The 21,006-nt window shown below is 36.6% G+C and overlaps 2 protein-coding genes across 2 annotated transcripts in view; one reads left to right on the top strand and one right to left on the bottom strand.

The window, feature by feature from the left end:
- The window catches only part of LOC133288766 (alpha-N-acetylglucosaminidase-like), a 49,188-nt gene extending 31,689 nt beyond the window's left edge, over window positions 1-17,499 (bottom strand). Inside the window, exons 1-5 of the mRNA XM_061486576.1 lie at window positions 17,290-17,499; window positions 16,495-16,568; window positions 15,565-15,776; window positions 14,763-14,884; window positions 4,531-4,616 (exon numbers count right to left, since the gene is read on the bottom strand). Of these exons, the coding sequence (XP_061342560.1) occupies window positions 4,531-4,616; window positions 14,763-14,884; window positions 15,565-15,776; window positions 16,495-16,568; window positions 17,290-17,499 (704 nt within the window). The remainder of the gene's footprint in view (window positions 1-4,530; window positions 4,617-14,762; window positions 14,885-15,564; window positions 15,777-16,494; window positions 16,569-17,289) is intronic.
- A 471-nt stretch (window positions 17,500-17,970) lies between these two features.
- Window positions 17,971-20,301, top strand: LOC133288765 (uncharacterized). Its single transcript, XM_061486575.1, has 3 exons — window positions 17,971-17,991; window positions 18,110-18,482; window positions 20,090-20,301. Exons 1-3 carry the CDS (start codon window positions 17,971-17,973, stop codon window positions 20,299-20,301), a joined length of 606 nt encoding a protein of 201 aa, XP_061342559.1.
- Window positions 20,302-21,006: the final 705 nt, after the last annotated feature.

Here is a 21,006-nt window from a genome sequence, read left to right as displayed (position 1 = left end):
ACTGTATGGCCACCTCTATGCTGTAAATCACGAAGACAGATGAAAAATAAAAATTCAAATTCCATCTATGGAAAAAGATTATACATGAAAGAAGTACTGCTCCCTAACACTCTGTCATAATACCATTTTTAGCTAACATTCTACATTGGAATGAAACTATAAGGGGCAAAAAAAGGTATTCTAATATATTATAGAATTGTAAATCATATGTACAAAAGGGTTCTCTATTTACAGAGAATACAAGACCTATAATACTTGACCTAATGGGCTCAACCCAATACAATAAATAACAAATAAATAAATAATAATAATATTTACAACACTCCCCCTCAAGCTGAGGAATAGATATTTATCATTCCCAGCTTGCTAGTAAGTTCTTGAAATCTGTCTAGAGGAAGCCCATTTGTCAATAGATCAGCTAATTGACGCCCAGTGAGAATGTATGGAGTGGTAATCAACCCGCTATCAAGTTTCCCTTTGATGAAATGGCGGTCAACTTCAATATGTTTAGTCCGATCATGTTGAACTGGATTATGAGCTATACAAATAGCGGACTTATTATCACATAGCAGCTTCATAGGTCCCTCACATTTTCTTTTGAGATCATCAAGTACAATTTTCAGTCACAGTAACTCACAAATGCCTTGAGCCATAGCTCGAAATTCAGCTTCTGCACTTGATCTGGCAACCACATCTTGTTTCTTACTTCTCCATGTCACCAAGTTACCGCAAATAAACATGCAATAACCAGTGGTAGAACGACGGTCAGTCACGGAGCACAGTAAGCTTCCCATTTTGGGAGTGCTTGAAGAAAAGAGTGTGATCTCCTTGACTCTGTCTGTATCCTAAGGTTATCATAACCTTAGTAAACCTTCCAAACCAAGCACGAGGTGACTGCTTCAATCCATACAAGGCCTTTTTTAATTTACAAACTTTATTTTCCCCCTTCACAGAATCAAAACCAGGCGGGATTTCCATGTAGACTTCTTCTTCTAACTCACCATTGAGGAAAGCATTTTTCACATCAAATTGATTTATATCCCAATTGTAATGGGCAGCAAGGGATAACAAGATTCTCACCGTATTCATCTTTGCAACTGGAGCAAAGGTTTCTTCATAATCAATGCCATAGGTTTGAGTGTAACCTTTGGCGACTAGTCGAGCCTTGTAACTCTCAAGATTGCCATCAGAATTATATTTCAGGGCATAAACTCATCTGCATCCTACTGTTTTCTTTCTGTTGGGTCTATCAATAACCTCCTATGTTTTATTTTTCTCCAACGCATTCATCTCCTCTTGCATGGCTTGAGCCCAATTCCCATCTTTCAAAGCTTCATGTACTGATTTTGGGATAGAAGTAGAATCTAGTGCTAAAACAAAGCTTTTGTGCTGCACAGAAAGATTAGTAGAGGAAACAAAATGGGAGATAGGGTATTGAGTACAAGAGGGACAGGAGGAACAAGATTTCTTGGAACAAGTTCTTTTTCCTTTTCTTAGGGCAATAGGTAAGTCATCAGAAGCAGAAGCAATGGGTAAGTCATTAGAGATATCAGAAGAAATAGACAAATCATGAGAGGCAATAATATTAGAATCAGAAACATGAGATTCAGAAGAAACAGAAGATTCAGAAGAAACAGGAGACTCAGAAGAAACAGGAGATTCAGGACTTACCAGTGGTTCAGACGATTGAGGTTGCTGGTGAGACAGTATGGGTTGTTTCCTCCTCTGATATACTAATTCAGGTGTAAAAATTTTCCGTATCTCAGGTGTATTTGAAGGTTCTGACACACCAGGAGCAGAGACACTAGGAAGAGAGAAGACTGATCCATACTCAAAGAAGGAAGGGGACGAGTCTTCTGAAGAACTGTTCTCCCCCTGACGATGAAGACCCAGGAAATAAGATTCAGATTCTTGAAAGGTGACATCCATAGAAACAAAAAATTTCCGACTTGGTGGATGATAACACTTGTACCCTTTTTTATAAGGGGTATAACCAAGGAAGACACACTTAAGAGCCCTAAGATCCAACTTACTCCGATGTTGTTTATAAACATGGACAAAGGCAACACATCCAAACACTCTTGGTGGAAGGCTCTGCAATATGGGAACAAAAGGAAAGAAGGAAGTCATGGAATGAATAGGACTGATATTGTTAAGGACCCGTGAAGGTAAACGGTTGATCAAAAAACTTGCAGCTAACACTACTTCTCCCCAATAAGAACTAGGAACAGATTTCTGGAAAAGTAGTGCTCTAGCAACTTCAAGGAGGTGGCGATTTTTTCTTTCAGCAACCCCGTTTTGTTGAGGGGTATCAACACATGTGAGCTCATGAATCATACCTCTGTCTGAAATGAATTGTGACAGGCGTTGGTTGACGTACTCAGTACCATTATCAGATCTTAGTCTTTTAATACCCTTACCAAACTGAGTCTCAACCATGTGATGAAACCGAATAAATATCTCTGGTACTTCAGACTTGTCTTTCATCAAGTATATCCATGTTACCCGAGTACAATCGTCAATAAAAGAAACAAACCACCTTGCACCTGAAACACTGTACACTTTAGAAGGGCCCCAAACATCAGAATGGATAAGAGAAAAAGGTTCCCTGCTTTTAATAGTGCTAGAAGGAAATGACACTCGATGGTGTTTTGCAAATTCACAAACATCACAATGAAAGGTTTCAACCGACTTAATGAGAAACAGAGAAGGGAACATAGACTTCAAAAGACTAAATGGTGGATGCCCCAGACGCTTGTGATGGAGCCAAATCATAGACTCTGCAGTAGAAGGATGACGTGTCATTAATAACTAATTTTTGCTAGCATGGTCTGGAAGGAGATGATACAACCCATCATGTTCATTAGCAACTCCAATTGTCTTCTTTGTGGTAAGATCCTGAATAACACAATGAGAAGGAAAAAAGTGATAGAACAATTCAAATCAGTTGTAAGCTTTTGAGTGGAGATAAGATTAGTAGAAAGCTGAGGAACATAAAGAACATTTTTAAGAAACAAGGAAGGTTGAATTTGAATGTTACCAGAACCAATAACTGATTTATGGGATCCATCAGCTACGGATATAGTATGACTACCAACAGTAGCATGATAAGAACAGAACAACTCAGTACGACAAGCCATATGATCAGTTGCACCAGAATCCAAAATCCATGAGGTTTTAAAAAATCAGTGCAAGAAGCAAGAAGAGATATAGAACGTGTGCTCTTACCAGATAAGATCAAAGAACCGTAATTCTCGGCCATTTTTCAATAAAAAGTTAACAACCAGCGATAAAATCAACCAAACAGATTATCAAATGAAGTCCGATCAGTGAAACAATCACAGATCCAGACAGAGAACAAGAAGACGAGAAGAATGGCGGTAGTCCGAGGCCAAAAAAAGGTGTCACACGCTGGAGCTTGGGCAGCGCGTGGGATGTCCTCTCCGGCTGAAATTTTTGCACGGTGGTCGTCCGGCGAGCGCGCACATGTCTGTGGGTGGTCCCGATTGAAAAATCACCGGAAGGTGGTCCAGACGCGATGACAGATCTGTTTGGAGGTGTTTAGGCTGTGTAATCGGTGTTCGCGACTGTTTGGATGTGTTTGGGCTGTGTAATCGGTGTTGGAGGGTGTAATCGAAGAAAAATAACAGTGAATAGTAGTCCTCTTGGTCCAAAAGGTCCCCAAAATTTTTTTTCCGGTGGCGGCTGATGGCAGCAAGCGGCAAAGGGATTAGGGTTTTTTTACTCTAAAGGCAAATAGGCGCGGAAGCAGAACCCTCAGATCGCTCTGATACCAACTTAAAAAAAGGTATTCTAATATATTATAGAATTGTAAATCATATGTACAAAAGGGTTCTCTATTTATAGAGAATACAAGACCTATAATACTTGACCTAATGGGCTAAGCCCAATACAACAAATAACAAATAACAAATAAATAAATAATAATAATATTTACAACAGGCACAATAAAATACATACGATTAAAGCCACTTAAAACAATAGTAACTCTTTTTCTTCTTCTCAATGTTTTTTTCAAATCATTACAATTTTCATAATATCTTTGTTATTGGAAATGTTAGAGAAATCTAATATAAAAATCATTAATGTAGACATCACTTATAACTTATAAACTTAAACTTTTAGGTTGAAATCATCTTTTAGACGGTATGAGAGCCACTGACCAAATGGTCACGAGTTTGATGCTTACCAACCCCACTCAAGCACAGGGAGGTGGTCTTGTGCATTATCTACCCTTCAAATCCAATGGACTCTTATGTGAGAAGGTGTGTTACAGGAATCTAATATAAAATCATTAATGAAGACATCACTTACAAATTTAAGTTTTTAGGTTGAAATAGTTCTTTAAAGGATAAAATATACAACATGAACTACCCTCCTTTTTACAATATGAAATATGAATGAATAATGAACTTTAAACACATGATTACTCAATTTGCAAGACCATTTTCTTGGCTTTCTATACAGATTAACAATCATCAACGAGGTTTGAATACTACTTTTACGTACCCATGTAAGTTTCCCAAGCGAGCCCAAGCAAGGAAAGCAGGACCACCGAAGAAATTTTTCAAATCTTCTGAACTAATGTTAAAATCCTACAGTTACAACATACTAGTCAAATTACTAATAAAAGAGAATAGAAAGAGTATATGTTTTATGAGTATAAATGACATCAATAAGAAAGAAACAAGGCATCTAAATTTGGTAGCTGATCCGGCAAATATCATCCTTGAAACTTCTAGCATTATATCAAATATTATTGACCCAATCGATTTTAGACCAGGACCCTCCAGGGGTTTGGGATATCTGTATTTTCTTTTCTGTTCTGTTAAGAAGAAGTGATGAAGAGAATTTCTACTATTTTCTGTACAAACTTGACTCTGTTACTGATATCAGGAGCAAAATTTCAGTGATAATACAGTACTATTCAGCTATATCAGGTCCAGTTCTATCATAATCACCAACAAACACTCAAAGATATACCAAAGAAATAGCAATGCGCTATTATCCATCTATGCTTAAGCACATAAAACAATTGCCAATGATATGTTGTATTGTACATAAAAAAATCGAAATGAAACAAGCTACACACTATTTGAAGCAGCAAAGTGAGCAGAAGTTCGAAAGGGAGGACACGAAAGAAAGAAACAAAGTAGAATATTGCAACATAACTCACATTTTTATAAAGCACATCATTAATGACAACATAAAGAAAACATTAAATTTCTAAAGTCTATAATAAATAGCTCGTTACAATATTAACTTACAAGTAACAAATATCTGATATGGAGAAAAAACTTATATAGCACTTGACCTAAAAATCTTTTGGTATCTGTTAGAGAATAATATACTTGAATATAAGATTACGAGCTTGTTTGAATCCTCTCATTTTTAAGCTAGAAGCTACTTATAAGCTAAAGCTCAAAAAAATAGCTTAAAAAAAGAAGCTAAAAGTTGTTTGGTAATTACATAAAAAATTTAGCTTAAAAGCACCTATTTCAAGAAAATTATTTCTCTTTCTATTTTTATAACTCTTAATTTAAAAAAATACACAATTCAAGAAAAACAGATAAGAGCTTAAAGAAAGCTCCTCCTAGGAGCTTTTAGCTTTCAGCTTTTTTCTTCATTATAAAAAAAAGAACTTTTCATTGTAAGAGCTTTTCTCAGAACCTATTTGGCCTAGCTTATGCTTATAAGTAGCTTCTAGCTTAAAAAAGAGAAGATCCAAACAGGCACTATATGTTGTGTATTAAGCTAATACAAAGAGTTACAATATATAGAGACTCTAATGGGCTTAAGTGAGAAGCCCAGATCTAATCCAAAAAGAATATTTACAGATAGGAAAGTAATCTATACAAATCTAATCTATACAAATCTAAACCAAATCTATATATCTAATATTTCCTATTCTAACACTCCCCCTCAACCTGGTGCGTATATATTGTGAGCACCAAGCTTACTACAAATGTATTCAACCCGAGGACCTCTAAGAGCTTTAGTGAAGACATCTGCTAGTTGATCATTAGAGTTGACAAAAGCTGTTTTGATTTCTCCTGACTGAATCCTTTCTCGAATGAAGTGACAATCAATCTCTATATGTTTGGTTCTCTCATGAAATACAGGATTAGAGGATATATGTAGCGCAGCTTGATTATCACAAATGAGTGTCATGGGTTGTTTCTGTTCACAAAGATGAAGCTCCTGAATCAACTGCTTTAACCAGATTAACTCACAGGTAGCAATTGTCAATGCACGATACTCAGCTTCTGCACTAGATCGAGCAACAACAGGTTGTTTCTTGCTTTTCCAAGAAATTAAGCTTCCTCCAAAGAAGACACAATAGCTGGAAGTAGAGAGCCTGTCTGAGGGTGATCCTGCCCTATCAGCATCTGAATAACCAGAAATTTCTGTATTTTCCTAATCCGAATACAACAAACCTTTTCCTGGTGCTCCTTTGATGTATCGGAGGATCCTCACAGCAGCATCCCAATGAGAATCACAAGGGGAATTAAGGAACTGACTAGCCGTACTAACAACGAAAGAAATGTTTGGCCTAGTCACAGTAAGATAATTAGGCTTCCCAATTAGCCTCCGATAACGACCAGGATCAGATAACGGCTCTCCCTGTCCGGGCAATAACTTGACATTGGGATCCATGGGTGTATCAATTGGTTTACACCCCAACATACCAGTCTCTTCTAGGAGATCTAAGGCATACTTCCTTTGACAGATAAAAATGCCCTGTCTAGATTGTGCAACCTCAATTCCCAAAAAGTGAGGCAGCTTCCCAAGGTCCTTTGTTCGAAATTGACTGAATAAATGTTGTTTTAACTGACGAATTCCAGTTTGTTCACTTCCGGTAAGAATGATGTCATCAACATACACTAACAAATAAATGTACTTATCGGGAGATGTGATCCTATAAAATACATAATGGTCAACTTTACTGCGGATTAAGCCAAAAGCCTGAACAGCAGAACAAAAGCGACTGAACCATGCTCGAGGAGACTGCTTGAGACCATATAAGGATTTACGAAGACGACACACCTTCCCAGACTCCCCTTGAGCAACAAAGCCAGGTGGTTGCTCCATGTAAATTTCGTCTTGTAAATCACTATGAAGAAAAGTGTTTTTGATGTCAAGTTGAAGGAGTGGCCAGTGACGAACAGCAGCAAGAGCAAGAAACAGGCAAACCGACGCCATCTTATCGACCGGAGAGAATATGTCACTATAATCAAGGCCGAAGATTTGAGTAAAACCTTTTGCAACTAAGCGTTCCTTGAGACGATCAACATGGCCATCAGGTCCAACTTTCACAATAAAAACCCAATGACAACCAACTATAGACTTCTCTGGAGGAGCAGAAACAAAGTCCCAAGTGCCATTGGAATGAAGTGCAATCATCTCATCAAGCATCGCTTGGCGCCACCCTGGATGAGAAAATGCTTCACTTGTGGTTTTAGGATTAGAAACAGAAGAAAGACTAGAAACAAAGGTGAAATGAGGGGGAGAAAGAAGATCATAGCTCAAAAAGGTATAAAGAGGATAAGGGTTACGAGTAGTACGTGTACCTTTTCTTTGAGCAATGGGAAGAGCCTCTGGTGAAGGAGCCGGAGGGGAAGAATCAACAAGAGGGGGCGATGAGTCAGCCAAATTTGAGTCGACAGGAGGCACATGTTTAAGACACTAATATGTGAGAAATGGAAGGTCCTCAAGTATGGAAGCAATAGGTTGCTCATCTGGAATAGAGTTACCTGCAGCTGGTAAAGACAAGTCAAGAAAAAGAACAAGAAGAACATGATCAACTTGTGACAATTGAGATGGGATACAATTAAAAGGTTGTTAATCTAGAAAAGTGACATCAGCGGAAACAAAGTAACCCTTAAGATCAGGAGAATAACAATGATAACCCTTTTGAAGACGATAATAACCAAGAAAAATACACTTGAAGGCTTTGGATGTTAACTTGTCCTTACCAGGAGTGAGATCATGAACAAAACAGGTACAACCAAAGACATGTGGGATAGAGGATAGAGAGGAACATCTGGAAGCAATAAGTTATAAGGAATGTCATTATTAAGTACAGATGAAGGCATACGGTTGATGAGAAAATAAGAGGCAAGAACTGTATCGGCCCAGAAGTGAAGAGGAACATGCATGTGAATAAGAAGAGTCCATGCAATTTCAATGAGATGTCTATTTTTACGTTCAGCTACTCCATTTTGTTGTGGAGTATGAGGACAAGTAGTTTGGTGTAAAGTACCCTGTGTGGCTAGGAAATTAGAAAAGTCAATATAAACATATTCCTTAGCATTATCATTACGTAAAATACGAATAGAAGCACCAAATTGAGTATGAATTTCAGCAGAAATTTTTTGATAAATAGAAAATAACAGAACGGTTTTTCATTAAATAAATCCAAGTACAACATGAAAAATCATCAATAAAGGTAACAAAATATTGAAACCCTAAAATAGACACAGTACGACTTGGACCCCAAATATCTGAATGAATAATTGAAAAAGGAGCATCAACTCGTTTATTAACTCGATTGGCAAAGGAGGAGCGTATGTGCTTCCCTTGCTGACATAACTGACAATCTAAAGTCTGAAGACCGGATAAAAGAGGAACCATCTTCTGTAATTTTGAAAGACTAGGATGACCGAGGCGACTGTGGATGAGTTGTGGAGATTCGATGAGGGAACAAGCAACTGAAGGACTCATCACAACCAGATAGAACAGACCCCGTGACTCACGGCCCACTCCAACCGTCTTCCCCATACCCAGATCCTGCACAGAAACAGAATGGTTTGAGAAGGTAACAATACGATTAAGATAGTTGATCAATTTACTAACAAAGATTAAGTTATAAGGGATGTCAGGAATGTAATAAACTGATGTCAAGGTCAATAAGGAGGTTGGACAAATTTGTCCAATCCCATGAACAAGGGCTTTAGTGCCATCAACAAGAGTAAAAGAGGGTAAATTATCAGAATATGTAAGGGATGAAAAGAGTTCCTTATTACCACAAAGGTGATCAGTAGCACCTGAGTCAAATATCCAAGGACCAAGTGATGCAGAATGAGAAACACAAGCAATGGGATTACTAGTTTCTGAAGCAGAGGCCTGAGACTGAGGAGAGGCCTTCCTGAGAAGGGTCGGGAGTAATGCATAGTCTTCAGAGGAGAGAGAGATTGTACCAGTTCAAGCAGTATCCGATTGAGCTATATTAGCAGCATGAGAGGGTCGCAAGTGAGGATACTTTGTGTAGCAATGTTCCTCATAATGATCGAGTTGCTGACAATAATGACAACGAGGTCGCTGACCATGTCCTCCTGGGCCACGTCCTCCCTGGCCTCTACCACGACCACGACCACCTACAATGTTCCCGCGAAAGTCAGTAAGAGAAACTAGAGCAGTGGAATCAACAACAGAAGACAATGCAGGAGCAGATTTCTTATTAAGGTTCAGAAGACGCTGATAAGTCATTGATAGATCAGGATCCCCACTGGTCAAGATAGTATCCCGGACATTATCATATTCTTCGGGAAGACCAAAAAGTGTAGTAACCATGAAGAGACGTTCCGCCTACTTCCGATATGCAAAAGCATCAGTAGGGTAAGGCAACATCTCATCACGTAAAACAAAAATCCCAAGATTTTCAAGATCAATTGCAAAAAATTCCACATGAAATTTTATCATGAACTTTAGGTTCTATATGCAAATGTAGTATTATTTTTATAATTAAAAAAAATTGGGTCTTATAATCATATATGCATAGCTTTGATACCAAATGAAGAAGATAATTTTAAACCCACTAGATATGTGAAAAGCTGTTGTTTAGTAATTTCGAATGCTTTTTAAAAATTATATTATGTTTTACTGATTGAGAAAATTATATTAGGTTTTATTATTTTTATTAATTCCATTGCATTTCTTTGTTATTTTTTTATAGGGAAGATTATACTTACAACCTATTTTTGTTTACAACCTTTTACAACTATATATTAACCGTTGATTTTCGTCAATCAACAGTTATTATTTTTGCAAATTAATATTTAATTTGCAATGAATGATAACCGTTAATTGATGAAAATCAACGGTTAAGATATGGTTGTAAAAGGTTGTAAACAAAAAAAAGGTTGTAAGTATAACCTTTCCCTTTTTATTGACTCTTATAATTTTGAATGTTTGTTAAAAATTCATATGATTTTTTAAAATCTTATAAATCCATAATGTCCTTTCAAATCTTATAAATTCTATTAAAATTCTTTTAAAATTCAATCTTATGAAATCTTGATTGTAAAAAAAGTCTTTTAAAAAAGTCTTTAAAGTCTCTCTAATTCTAAATAGTCTTTTAAAATCTAGAAGATGTTTTAGCTCAAAAAAATCTTTTAAAATCCTAATCCAATACACCCCTAAATTTTACCTTTGATAAAATTTGATTTTGTGCGATATGAGTCCTATTGAATAATTGTGGAAATTGATTTTAATACCTTGTAAATTATGTCGATAGACCTGAGTTGAACTTTATTTTGAATATTTTAATACTTTGAATAGTATGGAAAGTTATGATGACCTTGAGCAACGGATATATTGAAAGAAGAAATTTTAAAATATGATAATTGTGATATGATTGAATTTTGATGATTGTATGTGATTGTAATTAATTAATAGTGGGATGATAGCTTTGGGATGGTACCTCCTAAAGTGATGAACAAAAATTTTGGGCTTTATGCCTCTCATAATTATGTGATGTGAAAAGAGATTATTCGTTCTTCTCAAAGTGGTATCTGGCAGGATATCCGGATACTAGTAGCAACTTTGGGAAGAGGTATGCACACTAGGAAGAGATGTTTTGGATAATGGCCAAATTGTTTATATGTGACTGGCAGGATATCCGGGTCACAGGGTAGACTGGCAGGATCTCCAGGTCTACCATGGTTCTCTTCCCACTAAATGAACTTAATAAAGATTATGAATTATATTTGATTGATGGGAATATATTATATATATGATGAAGTTGATATTTGAGTTAATTATATATCTTTAATTTGATTATTATATTTGAGTTATATATTTGTTTTATTTGATTAAGATTACCAGCTCTGCTGACTTTCGTGTTTGTGTTTGTTTGACTGCAATGATCCTTTGTGGGAGCAGACTTTCAGTGAAACAGGTTCTAAAGGATGGGACTAGCAGTAGGCAGTGAGGATAACTACTCAGATTTAACTAATCCTAATTTTATGTGTAAGACATATCTCTGATTTTTTATTATAATATTTATGAATGTAATAAGGAGCCTTGCACTTGTCCCTGTATAGGTGTGGCGGTAACATTTCCCCAAATTAGTTTTAGATTAGCTTCCGCAATAGATATAAGATCTTAATAAATAATTAAATGTTATTTTTATTTTTTTTGAAAATTTCTCTATTATAGGAATATTTTATTGTTGTTAAAATTGTTAGAATTTTGGGTGTGTTACAGTTATTCACCCTCTCTTCGTAAGGTCTTCGTCCCTATGGATGTCCACTTTTCTGAGACTCAACATTTCTTTCCCTTGACTTCTCTTCAGGGGGAGTCTATAGGAGCAGATGAAGATCAGTCATGGGAACCTACTGAAGCCACAATATTACCTCTACTATTGGAAACAGGGGGAGCTACAGAATCCTCACCATCAGGAGCCTCCTCAACGTGGGGACAAGTTTATAGCAGGCGAAAGCCTCTCTCAAAGTGTGAATAACCCAGAGCCTCCACTGCCAGGATTCTGAACCAAGTTCTTGTTCCAGCACCCCAACACTTGAGTGCCATGATGAAAATGATCTACACTTGCTCATTGCTCTCAGAAAAAGTACTCGATCTTGTACTACTCATCCTATTTCTAATCATATTTCATATGAAAAGTGTCCCCAGGGTTTTGTGCTTTCAATACCATGTTGGATAGTACAAAGATACTGAGAAATATACATGAAGCTCTCAATGATCAAAAATGGAGGGATGTTGTCCTTGAAGAAATGAATGCTTTAGAAAGAAATGAAACGTGGGAGATAGTGACCCTACCATAGGGAAAACAAGAAGTAGGATGCAAATGGGTGTTTACAATAAAAACGTAGTTCAAATGTCATGAAATTGTAGAATCTGATTATTAATGGTATGTTTAACATAAAACAAATTGTGCTTGCCGGATTGTATGACTATGGGTGACCCTGTTAATACTGAGTTTGTGTTGGAGGACTATACCGCTATAGGTAAGCTTCTGGTCCTCGGATTGATCTGTCGTTGATTCCACCAAACTCCATGAGAGGTTGGTTTATGTGCATGGTATGTTTTTATAAACGATTTTATACAGTGCTTATATTGAGACCTTTGAAATGATTTGAGGCATAATGTGTTGATATATATGCAGATGTGATAGTTACCTACATGTGCAGGCTGCATCCCTAGGTGTAGGGCATGGGGTTGCATCCCTCATGTTTTTAGTATATAGCAAACGTGTGTAAATCATACTTGTCTCTAGCCAGTAGATAGTGGTATTGATATTATAGTATGCCATTGTATTATATATCCAGCATTATGCATTTTTGGTATTATGTTGAACTTATTATACCTGTAAGTGAGTTTGGGGCGGAGGAATCCTTGAGGACCACTTGTATTACTGAGATTTGTCAAAATCTCACCCCTTCTAGGGCATATTTTTCAGGTACTGAGATTGTTGATGTTGAAGCATTCTGATGGCAAGAGGCCGACATTGAGATTATAGCATGACATGAGATATGCATTGCTATGATGTGTTGTTTATATATTCCTATGAGGCATAATTGCCATTTGACATGTTATGTTATGTTTGTATTTATGAAGAGCATAAGGGTTGTCTATGCCTTCTTGATCAAGCATGTTAATTTGATTAGAGAACATGTATAAGTTATGCTATTGAGTATTTGTAGTTGGTCATATGATGTAATGATATGATTAATCATGTTAGTTATTATTGTATAATATATTGTATGTGAGATGGCCTAAGTAACGGATTACTAGAGGCCAAGGATATAAGTAAGATGATAACTTGGATAGCAAGAAATGTATGTTTTGGAGGAGTGATTAAGGTTTATAAAGATCAATCTCACTAACTAAACATAAAGGATTTATGTAGAGAAGAGATGTATGTTAAAAAGAATTGTAATGCCTTAAATTGAAGTGTGTAAATGTGAAGAATGAAGTGGGCATAATGGAGTAATCATTGGTTAATAGGAGAAATTAAACTTAATGACGTTTTCTTTTAAGACATAGATCACGAAATGTGTAAGTATGCATATATGTAAATCGTAAGTAAGAAAGTTGAATAAATCAAGTATAACTTGCAATTAACTTGACATACAAGTAACGATTACAACTTAAAGAAGAATGAAAAAAAGTTTACTCACATTTTTACATGAGTTTAATTAGAGATTAACATGTTTAGCTTTCACATATATTTAATATAATTAGCTGCGTTTAATACCATTCTGATGTTAACAAACCGGGCATACATGAGGTGTTACAAACTCCTTTAAGAAGTATCTAGCAGCTCAGTTCGAACTGAAGGACCTTGGAACTCTCAAATATTTTCTTGGTATAGAAGTTGCTAGGAGCAAAGCAAGCATCACTCTTACACAAAAGAAATATGTTCTAGATCTTTGTTGGAAACAGAAATGTTAGGGTGTAAGTTTGCTGAGACACCTGTGGAACCTAATACCAAGTTAGGTATTGAAGATGAGAACGACGTGGATAAAGAGAAATATCAGAGATTGGTTGGCAAACTAATTTATTTATCTCACACGTGACCTGACATTGCCTTTGCGGTGAGTATGATTAGTCAATTCATGCACTCACCCAAGGAGAAACATCTTAGTGCAGTGTATAGGGTGCTTAGATACCTCAAGAATACTCCAGGAAGAGGATTATTCTTTATTAAGGGGTATAAAAGGACAATTGATATCTACACTGATGCAGATTGCGCAGGCTCATAAGTGGACAAGAGATCTACCTTAGGCTATTGCACCTATGTGTGGGGAAATCTTGTTACTTGGAGAAGCAAAAAGCATACAGTGGTTGCAAAAAGTAGTGCTGAAGCAGAATTTCGAGCTTTAGCTCATGGAGTTTGTGAAGGAATCTGGTTGAGAATACTTATTGAAGAGTTGAAGACCTTGTATTCCCTACCAATAAAATTATATTGTGACAGCAAGGCAGCTGTAGCATCGCTCAAAATCCTGTGCACCATGATCGAACAAAGTACATGGAAGTTGATCGCCACTTCATCAAAGAAAAATTAGATGATGGAAGTGTGCGTACGATGTATGTTCCTCCTACCAAAGAGCAGACTGCAAATACTCTCACTAAGGGTCTACACCGTCCAGCCTCTGAAGACTTGATTGGCAATTTGAGAATGATCAACATTTATCTCCCAACTAGACGGGGAGTGTAGGAAATTAGAATTAAAAATATTTTCATTTTTATTAAATAATGGATAGGACTAAATACTAATGCCTCATTACTGAGTCATCCTTATCAATTTGGCATTCTCTCTTGTATAAGTGTAAATCATTTGAATCAATTCAAAACAAACAATTCTTTTTCTATTTCAATAGTATCTATTGATTCTATGAGCCAATCTTTGATACAGATCATCTCATCAAACTAAAGAATTCATTTTTCTAAAACCAAGTTTTATCCAGATGCACACAAACATTAAAATAGCACTTCACCTTAAAAACTTTTTGCCAGATTGCTTCCTGCCCAGTAAATGCCAAGGGCAGGTTCACACCCTGAAGTGCCATCCAGTCAACCTCTTTTTCCCACCTTTCCCAGTCCCACCAAACATATGAATCTGCAAAGAACCAAGAAGAATGTGATATACACAAATGAAGCAACAGTTTGTGTCCCAAATATGTATGTAGCCTAATATTTAGCTTATGACCTTTGCTTGTAATGGCACCCCACCCCTCCCCTACCCTCGTGAGAAAATTCATGTCAACCTGAATGGGTCAGCAAAAGCAGACTTGGGAAGACCGACTTACCCAGATTGATAGTTTTACATTTAGCAATAGGAGGAATTCTAGGATATTTACTCGTATTAATCTTAAGGATAGATAGCAATACCTAAAAAATTAGCTTCGGTATAATTTTTGTAAATCTCTACAGGATCTATGCAGCTTTTTTCAGGGATAAAATAAGCATAGGATCTTCCTAACTGAAAATTTTATAGAATACCTATCTGACATTGAGAACATCGGCATTTTGTTTTTTGCAAGTAGGATTTTTCCCCTTCCTAATCAAGCCTTTGACTTATTTAGTTGAAAATTTCCGCTTTACAAATAGTAATTAATTCAACTTTCTTGTAATGATTGACTCCCAAGATTATCATCCTTTCTCAAAACAAAGTTTGAGCATTGGCACTTTTCAGATAGTGAAGTGAACTACATCAGTTCAAATTCTCCATCAGGGGTACAGTAAAGAAAATCGTGAGAGAAATGTTTTGTTCCATGGAAAGCTGATTTTGGTACTCACAACTAGAAGTCACAACATTTTGGTAATAGTTCCATGGAACTGGGCGTTTAATCTTCAGACCCTCAGCTTGCAAACGGGGTAGTGACCCTGGCTTAGGTATTGAAGCTGTCTGAATGCCACCTGTCTTGTCCCATGAGACATGAGCACCACACCAATACTTAAGATACCAATGGAGGCCAGATGCAATCTCAACAGCTGTGGTTCCTCCAATGCTGTAAAATTTAGCACAAAAAGCCATTAAGGCTTGCATGTAATTCTAGCACAAAAAGCCTAAACGTCTCTTAAATTTTGAAGAGTGTTAGAAATGGAAAGACATCAAAGATATGTGAGACTACAACATGTAGCATGGGACCAACAAAGAGGTAATAGTAAAATTCAACAAGGATAAATAAAAATCTCACTGATGCAATAGTCATGAATTTTTTCAGAAACCAACTTTAAGGGAGTAAGTCTGAATTATTGAGAGACTTGACCATTTCTTCCTTAGATTAATGTCCAATAAGGACTAAACTCGGCTTCAATATTCTCAAAAAACCTTCTCCTTTTCTTGGTACTAACTATTCTGTCTTAATACTGATCAAGGATCATATCCAATAACAGAACAGGTAACTAATGACGGTGGAAAACTGACCAACAGATCAAGAACCTTGCATAATTATACCACAACACAACGCTAGAATTTTCTTACCACGTGATATACAGTACAAAACACACTTGACCAATTTAAAATTTTCAAAATACATTGTCAAGAAGTTCATCAGCATTTTCTACTTGAAAATCAAGTTTAAATACATGAAAAGCAAAGAGAAGAAGAATAAAAAAAGTCATAAATAAAAGAAATCCAAGCATCTCATAATTTCAAAGAAAACCAAGAACTCATGACGAAGAAATATTAACCATAATCGACAGCATAAATTTCACATTACATACATAATCTCAGGCCCGCTCTGGCTTGAATAATTGTGATTGTTTATCAGAAAGCAACTGTCTCCATCACAGACATCCTGAAAATTGTAAAAATCTTATTTTTACATTCAATCATGAAAAATAAGAGAAGATGCAGACACCAACTACTTTGGAAGGATAACATAATAGTACAGTTAGGTGAAAGCACAAATCATAATTAATAAAAATAAATAAATAGTCATTGCTGCTTCCAACAAAATTAGCATGTAAAGTGACTATCATAATATCATCACATTGATTGATTGAATTATGGATTATACTATGCAACTTAGTGTACAAGTAATACAACTTTCAGGTAAAGAGAAAGAAAAAAAAGGAAAAAGAAAAAAACTCTTTTCCTTTCTTACTTTGTATCAGAATACTACGAAAACATTACTGATCAATCAGCACATGTAAATTAAACAGTTAAGACTTAGAAGCAATCATAAAGAAGTTAGTCTCACTTAAAAACAAGGGTATAAGCCTAAACCCCACATTAACAAACAAAATTACAAGAATGGTCACTTCTACATAAAATAAGTAAATATAAAGCTCCACACACTTTTTTTTTCTTTCTCTTTTTCACATTTAGACCAGCAGAATCAGAAGAAAAATTCCATCTTCAAAATCAGAGAAACGGAAAGATATCACTGGATTCCTTCATTTTCTGCATATCTATGAAACCAAAATTTAACAAAAACTAAGAAATAACTAACTCTTAACACACACATACACAAACACAAAGTCAAACATAAGATTCAACTCAAAAAGGAAAAACACCTTAGAAACTATACTGAACTCAAAACTGGACAAATGGGTAGGAAGCAGTCTTTTCAGAACACCACGAGCTGCTGCTTCTTGCACCGATGGAGATGCCCTTTTGGAATCCAAACGCCGAAGCAAATGTTCTATGGCTTCAAACTTAGACAGTGCCACGGGCACTAAAAGCATTAGAATCAAAATCAGAAACAGAAACTTGAACTTCAACATTCTTCTTCCAGAATGGAGCTAGTGATCAACACAACAGTGTGAAAAACAAAACATGATATCTATGCCTATCTATATCGAACTTTTTAATGGGTTATTCTATGGTTTTATATTTTTTTATTAAGCTAATGTCATTATAAAGCTAAATCTGCCTGTGTATGCTTGCATGCATGGTCTGTCCCAAGCCAGGATAAAGGAGGAGGGTTGGCGTCAGGTGTAGCGAATCGACCATAAAAAACAGCTATATTTATGAGATGAACCCTTATAATTTTTCGTTGGGGCGTACCTTTCATTGAGACGCGTTGCATCGGGTCCCGGGTGCAGCGAGAAATGGGCTAGGGCCCTTGCCACAAGGCAAGGCGCTGCATCGGGCCCCGGGTGTAGTGATAAATAAGCTAGGGTACTTGTCTCAAGGCAAGGCGCCAGGTCTCCACCCGGATTTGGTGAGAAGTATGTCAGGGTGCCAACACGCAGATGAGCGAGCGTGGCGGGCAAGTACAACCCAGGGGTTAAGGATGCGATTGGAAAGCTGGAATATAGGAATATTAACAGGTAAATTGAGGGAGTTAGCAGATTTTTTGCTAGAAGGAAAGTGAATATTGTTTGCTTGCAGAAAATTAAGTGGGTTGGAGAAAAGGTCAAGGAAGTGGATGGAACTGGTTTCAAGTTATGGTACACAGGTATAAACAAGAGTCAAAATGGTATTGAAATTATGATCGATAAAAGTTTCAGAGATAAAGTTGTTGACGTCAAAAGGAAAGGCGACAAGATTATTCTAGTTAAGTTGGTAGTGGGTGATATAATCTTGAATATCCTCAGTGTGTATGCACCCCAAGTTGGATTGCAACCAAATGATAAGAGCCAATTCTGGGAAGACTTGGAGGAGGTTTTAAGGGGGATACCACGAGAGGAGAAGAATTTCTTAGGAGGAGATCTAAATGATCATGTTGGTAAAAGCAATGGAGGTTTTGATAGAATTCATGGAGGTTTTGGCTATGGGACGAGAAACGAGACTGGAGAAGATATCTTGAATGTTGCACTAGCTTATGATTTGATGCTAGCGAACACTTTTTTTCGAAGAAGGGAGTCACATCTAATCACATATCACAGTGGCTATAATCGAAGTCAGATTGATTTATTTTTGGCTAGAAGAGAAGATAGAACTTCCTGTGTCGACTGTAAGGTTTACCCTGGAGAGTGTGTCGCTATGCAACATAAGCTACTAGTCCTGAAGGTTCGGTTCAACAAAGTACTTACAATGAGGAAGAGGACCCAGAACCCAAGAATAAGGTGGTGGAAGCTTAAGGAGGAAAAAAAGAGAGAGTTCAATGAAAGAATGTTGCATGAAGGACCTTGGGAGTTTGATGGAGGAGCAAATGCAATATGAAATGAGATGGCTATATGTATTCAGAATATGGGAAGGAGAGTGTTGGGAGAAAGCAAAAGAAATGAATTTCATACAAAGGAAACGTGGTGGTGGAATGGAGAGGTGCAAGAGGCAATTAAACAAAAGAAGGAATGCTTTAGATCTTTGCATAAAAGACCCAATGAAGAGAACTTGCAAAAATTTAGATTGGCGAGAAAAATGCAAAGAAAGCAGTGCGGGAAGCTAGAGGCAAGGTTTTCGCTGATTTGTATAAAAATCTTGGGAGCAAGGATGGTGAAAAAGGTATATATAAACTTGCAAAAATAAGGGATAAGAAAAGTAAAGACCTCACCCAAGTTAGATGCATCAAGGATGAAAATCAAAAACTTTTGGTGAGAGATAAAGATGTAAATGAAAGATGGATGAACTACTTTAACAAACTGTTTAATGGGGATGGCGATAAAAGCGAGGTGGACTTGGAGGATGCTTATGATGATTTGATTAGAAGATTTGTGCACAGAATTAATACACATAAAGTTAAGGAGGCTTTAAAGAGGATGAAGACTAATAAAGCCTTGGGACCTGATAGTGTCCCTATTGAAGTGTGGAAAAGCCCGGGGTATGTGGCAATAAAATGGTTGACCAACCTTTTCAATAAGATTCTTTAGACAAATAAGATGCCTGATGCATGGAGGAAAAGTATGATTGTGCCGATTTATAAAAATAAGGGAGATATACAGAATTGTTCTAACTATAGAGGCATTAAGCTAATGAGCCATACTATGAAGTTGTGGGAGAGAGTTATTGAACATCGCTTGAGAAGAGACACCAAGGTTTCTGTAAATCAATTTGGATTTATGCCAGGAAGATGTACCATGGAAGCCATTTTCTTGATGCGACAATTAATGGAAAGATATCGAGAAAAGAAGAAGGACTTACATATGGTGTTCATTGATCTTGAGAAAGCATATGATAAGGTTCCAAGGAATGTCTTATGGTAGGTTCTTGAGATGAAAAAAGTACCATCAAAGTATGTAAAGGCAATCAAGGATATGTATGATGGGGCTACTACTTGTGTGAAAGCTTGTAATGGAACATAAAGTTATTTTCCTATCACGGTAGATGTACACCAAGGTTCGGCTCTAAGTCCTTATCTCTTTGCCTTAGTTATGGATGAACTAACAAAAAATATTCAAGAGGAAGTGCCCTGGTGTATGCTTTTTGCAGATGATATTGTGTTTATTGATGAGAACAAAGATGATGTTAATAGAAAACTTGAATTGTGGAGAAGCACATTAGAATCTAAAGGATTCACGTTAAGTCGGATCAAGACTGAGTATTTGAAGTGTGAGTTTTCTCTGACAAGAGATGAAGACCAAGATCTCGTGCACCTACTGGGCCAAGATGTACCCAAGAAAGAGGCTTTTAGGTACCTGTGATCCATTTTGCAAAAAGGTGGAGAGATTGATGAGGATGTAAATCATAAAATCAGAGCAGGGTGGACGAAATGGCGTAGTGCATCTGGGTTTTTGTGTGACCGCAAAATTTCCCTGAAGTTAAAAGAAAAATTCTATAGAACAGCACATAGGCAACATGAGCATAAAATGTGAGTAGCAAAGTTGAGGATGTTAAGGTGGATTTATGGTTATACGAGAATGGATAAGATGAGAAATGAAGATATGCAACGAAAGGTAGGAGTACTACCGGTGGCTGCAAAGATGAGAGAACATATATTGAGGTAGTTTGGGCACGTAATGAGAACATAGATGCTTCCGTAAGAACAAAAGTTTGTCACCAAGAGCTCAACACAAAGAAATGTAGAAGTATACCGAAACTTACTTGGGGGAAGGTAGTAAAGCAAGACTTAATGGATTGGGTTATAGATTGGCAGACGCTGTGCCTTAGAATGAAATGGAGAAAATCTATATGCATGGTGGAGGGTTAGACCCGTTCCTATGATCCAGATGGTCCCTTTTTTAGTCCTTTTTCCTCTTTATTTCCCCCTCTCTTCTTTTCCCCTTCTTTTATCACTTATATATATATATATATATATATATATATATATATATATATATATTATTACTATTTTATTTATTTATTTTTTTATTTTTATTTTTATCTTTTTTCAACACTTTCGTATCTTT

Source organism: Gastrolobium bilobum, unplaced genomic scaffold (assembly GCF_033153095.1).
Source record: "Gastrolobium bilobum isolate Gb01-03AN ecotype WA unplaced genomic scaffold, APGP_CSIRO_Gbil_v1 utg38219, whole genome shotgun sequence".
In the NCBI taxonomy this organism is placed as follows: Eukaryota; Viridiplantae; Streptophyta; class Magnoliopsida; order Fabales; family Fabaceae; genus Gastrolobium; species Gastrolobium bilobum.
The sequence above is the reverse complement of the archived record's forward strand: the minus strand, read 5'-3'. Positions and strand labels throughout refer to the sequence as shown.

Coding starts and splice junctions, on each gene's coding strand:
- LOC133288765 (XM_061486575.1), top strand. CDS start 17,971: ATGAGCGAGCGTGGCGGGCAA. Junction 17,992..18,109: donor TGAGCGAGCGTGGCGGGCAA/GTACAACCCAGG, acceptor GTTTGCTTGCAG/AAAATTAAGTGGGTTGGAGA. Junction 18,483..20,089: donor TTTTGATAGAATTCATGGAG/GTTTTGGCTATG, acceptor TGCTTTTTGCAG/ATGATATTGTGTTTATTGAT.